We start from the raw sequence: 11,665 nt of genomic DNA, 5'->3' as shown, positions 1-11,665 counted from the left end.
TGAGCTTTATAGTGTGTGTGTTTCAGCAGTGAGAAAGAGTGTGCAGTGATTTGGGAGGCAACAAATTGAGGACAAAGGCTCAAACTAAAAAATAAAAATATTATTTATTTAGCTTTTTGGAAATAACACAATAAATGACAAAAAAGGAAAACCAAACCAAACAAAAAAACCTGACAATGTTATATGATTGATCATCTCCAGGCACAACAGCATTTATTAATGAATATAAAAAATAAATTTTATTATTTCAATCCACTTCCCCTGTTCCCACTTCAATTACGTGTATATTTTTGGAAGCTTGAGTTCCTAAGAAAATTCCACAATTTCCACTAGACTGGCTCCCACAGGGTGACTGAGTGAAGTTGATCATGGTCCCAATCCTATAAGGAAATTAATTTTTATTGTTGGGGATTCTGAACAACCAGACCTTTAGGAACTTAAAAAGCAGGTGCTTTCATTAGGATCCTTCTAACATGGGGGACATGCAGCCAGCTTCCATTAAAACACAGTCCAGTTTGGATACAAGTACTCTGCAGGCTTCCAAGTTCTCCACATGACTAGCAGTGAGCCCACCAGCTTTTCTGGCAGCCTAGCTTCTCCAGCTGCACCAAAAGTAGAATTCACAAAACTGAAGATAAAGCCTTCCTGACTTTTCTTCCTGGAAGTTAGGGGGGTCTTTGGGTAAGAAAGGTAAGGAGATTTTGCATCAGGCTTGCCTTAACAAGCAGTACTGGGGGGAAGGACTGCTAATCTACCCAGAGACACCTGTGTCGAGGATATGCGTGTATAGTGTACTTACCCATTACCACGCAAGAAAGTACGAGTAAACTTGCGAGTCACTCTGGACGAAGCCCCTCAACACAGAGGCAAATTCGGTGAACCAAGGCCAGTGCCTGTCATGATAACCTCAGTCCACCTGGGTCTTTTCTTGAAGAATCGTATTAATCTCCCGATTCAAGAGGCACCTCTGGCTGAGACAGAGGACGGAAGGAAAATGTACCTTCTGGGCAGGGCAATGCCACACGGAGTTTGGTCTACTGTACAAGACGGCAGCATCGCTGATACTCAGAGCTGGAAGGAGCCTTGGCTGGATGACACTCCTGCAGCGTCTTTACTAATGCAGCTTAACAGCCGTTGCCCAGATGTCGTTGCTGGGGAGCGGGGGAAGGACCCATCCTTGAGGAATGGAGCTGCCTTTGGGGTGATCAGATGGCACCAGGTACTGATCCCAATCATGCCTTAATAAGAACAATGTAGAACAACTGTTTATTTCTGTTTTATTCCAAGCAAGATGCTAGCAACTAAGTATTCTATTTCAGGACTCTGCTCTCAAATGACTGATATGAATCTACTAAAGAACTTAATTTCTAAAAATTATGCAAAAGACTTCTTAATGTACATATATATGGGGGGAAAAAACCTCCAAAGAACTTGTGTTTTATGGATAACCAAATAATGAATATAGAGTCGATCCTCACTATTTACAGATTCTGTATTTGCAAATTTGCCTACTTACTAAAATTTATGTGTAACCTCCCAAATCATTACTCCTGGTGCTTCCATGGTTACCTGCTGACACGCACAGAGCAGTGAAAAGCCTGAGTCACCAAAGGGCATGTTCCCACCTGCAGTGGGACACGGTGACGCTCTGCCTTCTTGTTTTCAGCTCCCCTGCTGTAAACAAGTGTCCTTTTTGTAGTCTATTTAGTGCAACATTCTTCACATTTTTGTGCCTTTTATTGGCATTTTGTTGTTTAAAATCGCTCCCAAGTATAGTGCTGGAGTGCTAAAGCTAGCATGAGAAGGCTGTGATATGCCTTATGGAGAATATACGTATGTTAGATAAGCTACCTTCAGGCATGAGTTATATGTTAATGAGTTCAGTGTTAATGGATCAAAAATATATATTAAATAAGGTGTCTTTTAAAAAAGAAAAAATTTATATATTGATTGGTTGATGAAATGTTATGGCCAGAGGCTCACAGGAATCTAATTCTATTTTTCCTTTAGGAGCAGGAGTTCAACATTCTCTAACTCAGCATTTGCAGCTTTATAGAATACAGCTCCTATGAATAATGAGAATCAACTGTAATATATGTAAAGGCTAAAACTTGTATATTAGCCAGAAATACACTTTTCCCAGAACACTGCTGAACAGCACTGTTGGACCTTTGGAAGGATCCTCAAAGATCACTTGATTCAGCAGTTTTTCATACTGGGCTTTGAAGACCCTTAGATCCAAGGAGATGCTTTGGGGAGTCTAGAAAGAACAAGGCGCTTTTAGTCACTAACAGATTTAAGCTGCCTGTGGAACCCATCCATCCATTCATTCTGTTATACAAACTGAGTTCTCAAAAGACTGCATCTGGGAGGGTACTGCTGTTCACATTTGAAGGCCACAGTCTAAGCCTCCATTTGCATCTTGCAGGTAAGGAAAGTAAGGCTCAGAGCTAAAAACTCTACCCAGCTCATTAGTAACTGCAGATTAAGGTGAGACTCCTTGTTCCTAGCTCTCTTGGCTTTGAACTCACAAGTCAGTCTGGGTCTTAAACAGTCTCCACAGGTAAGTAAGTACACAGGGAGGGTTTCTTTTCCTTGGCCTGTGTAGCCTCAGAGAGAATTAGGAAAAGGAAGTCAATGTTTTAAGTCAACATAACAGCTATAGCATGGGATAACACAGAGGGCAAGTCACAACCTGAATTTCAGTGTCTTCACCTGTTAAAACAGGGACATGTACTTCTCAAGAGTTGATGAGGACTAAACAAGATGTACGGGGCATCCTTCAAACTTGGAAACATTACATAAATTCATAAGAACTAAAAAAAAAAAAGATATAGTAATAGACCCCAACAACATAAGCACTGCCTGTTGCTACCTAAGGGAAAGAAGATGTGGACAATGCCCCTCTGACCTTATCTGGATGAGTGCTGGCAGGGAGTGCTCAGCTTGGAGGTAATACTGCCGGAAAGGCTGCAAGAGATGGGCGAGCGGGAACTCATCTGAAAAAGAAAAGGCACCATGCCACGTCATGCTTACTGTGCAGAGCGTATTTCCCAAGGCAAACCGACTTAGTCTATGATTATACAATATGATCAAATGTGTCTCGCATTCATCCCTGATTTCCAGGATATAGTTTAGAATTCAAATCCTAAAGGTGTCACTTGTCATCGACACCTCTTAGCTTAGGTGGAGATCATCCATGAGCAAAAGAGCTGTCAATCTAGTATTTTTCTTTTCTCTACTGGCTACAGAGGAACTTACCTGGATCCCCAAATAACTTGGACTCAATTTCATGCTTCTGAAGTAAAAACTTCTCTTTTTCTTTCCTTTGTTTCTTTTCTAATTCTCTTTTTCTCTCTTCCTCTTGTTCTCCTTCTAACATAACTTGGAGGGCTCTCTCTTCAGCTTCATAGAGTTCAGAGCGCTTTTTAATGAGTTTTCTCAGTCGCTGAAGGTGATGCTCAAAAGTCTCATCTGCTGAGGCTGGAGGACAGACCCCTGGGCAACGAGATCCAAATGGTGTTTAGATACAACCTCTTCTTATCCCCAAATCCATGTTCTAAGGAGCAGACTCAAAGTGCTACTTCCAGTATGAGTTTGGTTAGAGTTTACAAATTCCAACCAATCTTCGAGGCTCAATTTGACCTTTCTGAGTCTTCAATTAATTTGAGCCTACCCTGAGTTTCACTAACTCCTCTTTCTGTATCACACCACTTAACCTTTGATTTTGTTTACTTATAATGTTTTTGACCCTTCAGCTGGACAGTTCCTTTACTAAAGGGAGGAACTGTCTTTTATTTCTTCACAGTAAAAACAGCACAGACACCTAGACCCAATTAATAAATAATTTTCCCTCTGATTGAGTCTGAACTTCTGAGAGTGCACACTTGAGCAGTGAGAAAGAAATACACTTAACCAACCGCAATAACCTCACAGGCTGTTAATGAGAGCAGCACGACCAACTATTCCATTTGCCCAGTTTTAGCACTGTGTCCTGCGGATGGCTGGTCACCCTGATTTGGAGGTCTGATTCTTTTCTCCCTCAACTACTGCAACTAAATGGCTGTGGAATTTGCTCTCCTATCTCCATCTCCAAGGCTAACGGTTCTTCAGATCATTTTGTTAGGATTTCTTTGCTTGAACAAGTTTTCATCCACTCACTCCCACCTATGGAAACTCTACAACTCAAATCCATCTTCTACTAAGTTGATAATTATTTTCCAAATACACATAAAATTCATATGTACTGAGAAATTTAAACTGTCATTTTGTTGCTCTGTAATGAGTTTATGGTTTTGTTTCATTTCTTTACCTAGACCAAGGATTGACAAACTTTTTCTATAAAGGGCCAGACACTGAATATTTTAGGCTTGTGGATCATACAATCTCTGCTACAAAAACTAAAATCTGCCAGTACAGCAAAAATATACAGCTAATCCATCAGCTCCAAAGTGCCTCCAGACCCATGAGAAGGTGTGGCCTGCTCCCATCTTAGTTTGCTGGGCCACACCACCCACACTCACATTCCTCAGCCTTTCATGGATCACTTCTCACTACCCAGACACGTACCCTCTGAAACGGCACTCCCCACCAACCCTCTTCCAGACCCCCTGCACTGACATGATCTGGGTTAGATGAGATCCTTCCACTGTCTACCATTACTTCTCTAGTTCGGGCAGCTCCCAGATACCAATGCCTTCTCCTTTATTCCCCTTTATTTCCCTTGAGGCCACCCACGTCTCAGGGCCTCACCCACTCTTCGGACCTTGGCATAATTAGAAAAAAGATTCCACCCCTGAAGTCTTAAATCCAGTTATTCTCTTCTCTGGCTTTTTACCTGAGACTCCATCAGTTTCACTAAAACCTCCAATCTGAGAATTCCTTGGTGGTCCAGTGGTTAAGACTCTACATTTCCACTGCAGGGGACATGGGTTTAATCCCTGGTTGGGGAACCAAGATCCTGCATGCCATGCAGTGCAGCCAAAAGAAATTAAAAACAGACAAAACAAAACAAAACCCAAACAAACAAAAACACCCCTCCAGTCTATCAGATTTCTCCAAAATGTGTGGTCACCCACAAAGCAAAGTACCAATAGCCCTGTGTTCTGTGCTCACCTGCCAAATGCACTCCCGTGACTGTGTGACCTGGTGCCAGTGTGCACGCTTGTCAGCTCTGCCCACAACAGCACCTCTCCATAGCCAGATTCCCATGCATCTCTGGTTGGCTCCCATTCGTTCCTCATAGCAAGTATTTCAAACCTGCAACTGCTCTCCTAAAGCCTTCCTTCTCTACTCTAAGCAACCCATCTAGCATTTTCCCTAGAGAAAAAGAGGCCATCAGGAAGGAAATTCCTTAACATTTTTTCCCCTGACTTTGCTCATTTGCCTTACTACCCATCCTTGCCCTCTTCATTTTCATTCCAGTGGAAAATGGCTCCTTCTCCACTGATGTGAATGCCTCCATCCGGGATCTGAATCTCCCTACTTCCTATAGGACCTCAAGCCATCAACTATCCCTCCTGCTTCCCTTCACAGGCAAACTTTTAGTGAGCTGGAGTCACTGTTTGCGTTTTTGATTTCCTATTTCCTCTCTGATCTTGGCTAGTCTGTCTTCTACTCATACCACCCCACTGAAATGCACCCCACACAGGTCACTAATGATCTGTTAGGGATGGTCCTTAATTTTCATATTACTTGATGGTGATGGTAATAATAATAGGAAGAAACACTTAAACATTTGCCAGGATGGTTTTAAACGCTTTATGTATGTTTACTAGTTCAATCATTGCAACACTCCAAGGATAGGTACTATCACTATTTCCTTCGTACAGGTGAGGAAAAATCAAGGCACAGAGAAGTTCAAGTAACCTACCCATTATTACACAATCTCTTTCAGCATTTGCAACTTTTCAGAAGAAAGTAGGGAGTCTACATGGGCGCATGCCAAGTCGCTTCAGCTGTGTCTGACTCTTTGTGACCCTATGGACTGTAGCCAGGCTCCTCTGTCCAAGGGATTCTCCAGGCAAGGATACTGGAGTGAATTACCATGCCCTCCTCCAGAGAGTCTTCCTGACCCAGGGATTGAACCTGTGTCTCTTACATCTCCTGCACTGGCAGGCAGATTCTTTACTAGTACCACCTGGGAAGCCCCAGGAGGTCTACACTTTCCTCCTATCTCTCTTGATCTCTTTTGTAGTCTCCTCCTTACCCAGCTTGATTTTGACATTTCCTAGGATTTTGTGTTTTTGTCTCTCATCTCATACCACACAATCTCCTTAAGGTCATTCCAATTTATGGCTACATGCTGATAAACTCTTATCCAGAATGCCCCAAGGGAGCCTCAAACTCAACAGGTCCTAAACCAAACTCATCAGCCCTGAGCCTGTTCCTGCTCCTGTTTTCCTGCTCATTTAGAATGGTACCACCATTCATTTAAGAGATCAAGCTAGAACCTGAAAGTCATTTTTTCCTTCAGCTCCCACATGAGCTCCTCAAGTTATTTACTTACGTGTATATATACGCACTTCACACACACTACTCACATCTCTTAAATCCATATATTTTTCTCCAACTCACCATCTGACCCTTATTTTACACTCCCATATTATCCATGCCCAGACAACAGTAGCCTATCAGTCTCTCTTTTCTCCTCCCTCCTAGAAGCCCCAAACCTCCCTCTACTTTGCCAGCACTAATCTTTGTCATCATTTTACTCTCTGCTAAAAGTTTTTCAGTGGTTCCACTCAGATTTAAGCATAGGTGCGATATCCAGTCCTAGTCCATAAGACTCTTTACAACTTGCCCCTGCTTACATAACCAGCTTTGTTTTCTCAGTACGTAATTGGAGAAGCACATGCCTTAAAGAGAGGAGTTAGAAAGTTGCACTTCTTCTTTCAAAGTATCCAACAAAACCAGTTACTAGACACTAACTTGTTTTATGGCAGGCCTGGCGTGCTGCAATTCATGGGGTTGCAGAGTCAGACACGACTGAGCGACTGAACTGAACTGAACTTGTTTTATACTCAAGGCTGCTGCTGCTGCTGCTAAGTAGCTTCAGTCGTGTCAGACTCTGTGCGACCCCATAGATGGCAGCCCACCAGGCTCCCCTGTCCCTGGGATTCTCCAGGCAAGAACACTGGAGTGGGGTGCCATTTCCTTCTCCAATGCACGAAAGTGAAAAGTGAAAGTGAAGTTGCTCAGTCGTGTCCAACTCCTAGCGACCTCATGGACTGCAGCCTACCAGGCTCCTCCGTCCATGGGATTTTCCAGGCAAAAGTAACTGGAGTGGGTTGCCATTGCCTTCTCCGCATACTCAAGGCAATTAATTCCAAAGAATCTGCTTATTTTATATCATAATTTCTCCTAAAATTTCTCCCTTCTTTTGGAAAGTGAGAAAGGCTAACAGTGAGAAATTATGCTGGTGAATTCACTTGATGAAAGTTTATTAAACATACCTCATGGAAGACATTTTTGTCAGGAAAAGAAAGAGGTAGACACAGTAGATGCAAACTCCACTCTGACTCTTGAATGGGGTCATCTGATTCTGAGACCTGAATCGGAATCAGCCAGTCTGGAGGCCAGCATGCAGAAGCTAATCACTTAACTAGTGAATGAGTGGGCAGAATGCATGTGTCCCAGAGAAATTTTATTAAGGGTCTGAGTTGTAGTTTTCAATCATATTTTTAAACCACACAGGACAAATCTTTTGCTACTGTGGTACTTGCTAATTTGTGCAAATATCCCTGGTGAATGACAATGGCCTACTAAATAAGGCAGCGTGTTGTCCCAGCCAGGTGCAAATGACAAGGAGCAGCAGGTCACCTCAGCCCAGATCAGGGAAGGACAGATGCTGCTGCATCTGTATTTACTTCTGAAGGACAGTGAGAGCTTAAATGGGAAAGATGGAATTGAGGGCCCTCCAGACAAGCAGACTGGCAAGAGCAAAGATCCAGGCAAGCAAACGGAAAACAAACTGGAGAACTTCTAGAAAACCAATGCTCCCTCTAGAGTCCAGAGGAGACTATTGAGGTTTTCTAAGTCCAAAAGTGGCTTGCAGGTGAGTCAGGGACACCCATGCAATCTGCAGGGCACTCCCTGCCCCGTCTAACCATTCATACGTTTTCAAACAGCAATGTTTCAGGTTTGAAATGTATTTGAAGGAGCATGATAAGTTTTGACACCTTTTGAAGCACCAAGTAAAGACAGAGTAGCTTTCACCTTGGTATATGGGCAAAGTTGACCAGCCATGACAACCTCAGTCAGAAAAGTGTAGCCAGGAATGCCTGGGGTGGGAATGATGAGTCAAGAGGAACATATAGCAGTGGGTTTCCACATCCTTTTCAATTTTGGATACCCAGGGCTAAACATCTCAGGCTTCCTGCTTCAAAAGTTCTGAGGTACTGTTGATAAGCTTAGGTTACCCTCGTGGGTGAAAATAATGAAGTATCAAGCATTTTTTGTCCATCAAACGCTTTGGGGAGGGGGAGGTGCCAAGGAAAAGAAAAAGAAGAAATGCAACTTCATGCTTACCTTTCCTTGCCGCAGCCTCTTTCCTAAGCTTCCTCAGTTTCTCCAAGGCCCGAAGAATATCCACCATTCTTTTGGTGTCTGCTTGTTTTTTCCTCACTTCAGATAAGACACCATCAGCAGCAGCTTTAAGTTCCTGCTCCTGAAGGAGAAAGAGAAGCCATGAGACCTAGTATGGAACCTAAAGAGGAACAACCTTACAACAGAGGAAAGCTGCCTGGGCTTGAGATCTCAGAGGATCGGGCAGTCCCAGGGTTAAGAAAGACTCCACTGGATCGACATCCCAGTTTCCTGAGCGGAGCACAACTCCCCTCTACACTGCTCCAGCCCAGGGATTATGTCCTCCGCAGCGTCCACGTGGGCCCTTGTCTTTGTTTCTTCCTCAGAGTTTCTCAAGTGCGGTTCAATGAATATGTGCATCCAACTTACCTTGTAAAGCTGGGGCTCGATCATTAAAAATGCAGACTCCTAGATGCAAAGATTCAGACTAGCAAGAGGATAAGGAATGGGGTTGGAAAGGCCCAGACTCCATGGTGTTCTCACCTAAGCACAGCCTGTGCCCCACTGCTCTAAAGTCTTTGATAGGACAGCCTTTCCAATATCTGAAAATCCACTCTTACTCTTCTTAAACTGGTTCACATGTAGACTAACCCTGGTTCCTCAAGTCACTACTCACAGGACTCCCTCTCTAGTACCCTTGCAGTGGGTGGTAGGGAGGATCCTTTTGACTAAAGCTCTCTTTCCCATCTGTCAAATGAGCACTATAATTTCACCATTACAGATACACAATGCTGTTTCACTCTTTTGTTTCTGGAACTGTACATGTTGCTTTGACTTAGCTTAAACATTTCCTACAAGACTCAGCTGAGATGTCACCGGATCATCTGGGACGCCTTCCTTGATACTTTCCCCCAACCTCCAGGTGAAATCCTAACACACACCATGCTATACAGACACGATCCCCCATAGTCCTCTAAGCCCCTCAAGGATAAGCTCTATGTCCTATTCATCTATATCTCCAGCACCGAGTAGTGGGGTAGCCCCAGTAGGTCCTCATTAAATGTCTGTTGAACTGGCTCAAATTCCCTTAGATTAAGGCACTGCCTCTCCTTTAAAGCACTGATATGTTCCTGGAGGTGGGAAGACAAAGCTTGCCATCAGTACACTTCACAGGGGAGGTGGATCAGACTCAGGACTGTGGCAGCTAGGAGGAGGCAGGAAATACTAGCTGGTTGTGGAGAGCGGAGAGAAAGGGGAAGTCTCTTTAAGACTCAAAAGTAATGAGGATGCCTTAATTATAATATCTGACCAATTTCCAGTTTCACCCTTGCCCTCTACTTAAGAACTTGAGGTCAGTAGGCTTTGGAGTGAAACTGCCCCCAAATCAGTTGTGTGATTGTTGGCAAGTTAATCTCTCTATGCCTCAATTACCTAATCTGCAAAATTAGGGTAATACTGCCTACCTCTCAGGGTTGTTACAAGATCTGGCATTTGCAAGTAAGGACTCTAGGCAGCATGCTGCTGCTGCTGCTAAGTCGTTTCAGTCATGTCGGACTCTGTGCGACCCCATAGACGGTAGCCTACGAGGCTCCCCTGTCCCTGGGATTCTCCAGGCAAGAACACTGGAGTGGGTTGCCATTTCCTTCTCCAGTAGGCAGCATAGTGTCTAGTATACAGTAAGCGCTCAAAAATACCATTGTTGAACTTGAGAATACAGTTGAACTTGTAAACAAAGGAATCTGGGAAAATCATCACTATTGGCCCATCAGCCAATCAGGGTATATATGTTCCTGGAGAAACGGCCCCAAGTTCTTTTTATTTTGTTATTTTTGAAATCACCTAGAGCAATACAAGACGCAAGGCCCAGACGCTTGTTCGTCTTGAATGTTACTAAGTGGAAAGAAGGATGGAGCAAGAAACAGATCTGTCATCCCCGTACGATCATTGCGTAATCCTATACTTGGTATTCATGAGACTTTGCAGCGCACCTAGAGCATTTGTATTGTGTACACTATACACCATTAACACGCAACCAGAATGGAGATATGTGGTAGGAAAGGCAAACTATCTTTTTATTTTACGGAGTAGGAAAAAGAGGCTTAAAGCTGGGAAATGACAGTGCAAAGCCTCACGCCCCTTCAGGTGTCAAACACCACTATCCCGGCCCCCGCGAGCGTCCGCTGCTCTTACCCGCTTCTTCTCCTCCACCTCCTGCACGCACTGGACCCTCCAGCGGTCAATCTCCTGCTCGCGCTCTGCTGCCCGCGCGGCCTCCGCCTCCTGCTCGGCCTCGCGTTCCCGGACCCTCTCGCGAAGCCGCAGCCGGCGGCGCCGGACCCTCTCCAGCCTACGCCGCGCCTCGCCCACGTAGGCGGCCTGGGTCAACAGCTCTAGTCGCTCAGCCAGCTCGGCGCGCAGCGGCTGTGCCTGCGCATGCAGCTGTGCCCAGGCCGCGCCGTCGGCCTCGGCCTCGCGCAGGGCCTGGCCCAAGTCGCGCAGCCGCCGCAACAGGCGCAGTGCCCCCCGTAACCGGGCGCGCACCTCGCCCAGGCTGGGCCCGGCGGGCGCGCGCGGGGGCACCGAGCCGCCGGCCCGCCGCGGGGTTCCGAACACCGCCTCTAGCCACTGCCGGTCGCGCAGGCGCTGCAGGGCCGCGTCCCCGAGCGTGTCGGACGGCGGCGGTGCCTCAGGCCAGCGCGGGCTCCAGGGCGGCCCCGGGCCTGGAGGCGGCGGCCGCGGGCGCTCACCGGCGTCGTTCCCTAGGAAGGGCCGGCACTGGGGCGGCGGCGGAGGCAGCGGCGGTGGCGGCACCGGGTAGAAGGAGCCGCCGCCGCCACCTCCACCGCCCCCGCGGGAGACTTCCCCAGGGGCCCGGGGCTGCAGAGCCAGCGGAGGCTGGAGGAAGGGGGCGGAGGCCCCCGGAAAGGAGCCAGGCCGCTGGGGAAGAGGCGGCGGGAAGGCCGGGGAGGGTAGTGGCGGTGGCGGACAGCCGAAGGGAGCGGGAGGCGGCGGCTGCGGGGGCGGCGGGCCGGGGCGACCCGGGGTGAAGAAGGGTGGCAGAGCCATGGCCACCACAGAGGGATTCTGAGAAGTGACAGGAATCTGAGTGGTTCCCGGAGAAAGTGTCTTCCGGGAGGAA

At 46.2% G+C, this 11,665-nt stretch overlaps 1 protein-coding gene across 2 annotated transcripts; it reads right to left on the bottom strand.

Moving 5' to 3' along the window:
• Window positions 1-85: 85 nt before the first annotated feature.
• On the bottom strand, window positions 86-11,665 carry PDCD7 (programmed cell death 7). Of its 2 annotated transcripts, XR_003112461.3 has the most exons (6): window positions 10,717-11,665; window positions 8,530-8,668; window positions 3,262-3,498; window positions 2,912-2,999; window positions 800-1,238; window positions 86-380 (listed from the first exon to the last, which is right to left on the bottom strand). XR_003112461.3 is itself a non-coding variant. In XM_025296328.3 (5 exons), exons 1-5 carry the CDS (start codon window positions 11,590-11,592, stop codon window positions 1,115-1,117), a joined length of 1,464 nt encoding a protein of 487 aa, XP_025152113.3. In that variant the 5' UTR covers window positions 11,593-11,665; the 3' UTR covers window positions 86-1,114. The 2 variants fall into 2 exon arrangements, 1 of the variants encoding a protein (XP_025152113.3); XM_025296328.3 differs by having other exon boundaries at window positions 86-1,238.

The sequence above is a fragment of the Bubalus bubalis genome, chromosome 11 (genome assembly GCF_019923935.1).
Source record: "Bubalus bubalis isolate 160015118507 breed Murrah chromosome 11, NDDB_SH_1, whole genome shotgun sequence".
NCBI classification, from domain to species: domain Eukaryota; kingdom Metazoa; phylum Chordata; class Mammalia; order Artiodactyla; family Bovidae; genus Bubalus; species Bubalus bubalis.
This window is presented reverse-complemented; position numbering and strand designations above follow the sequence as displayed.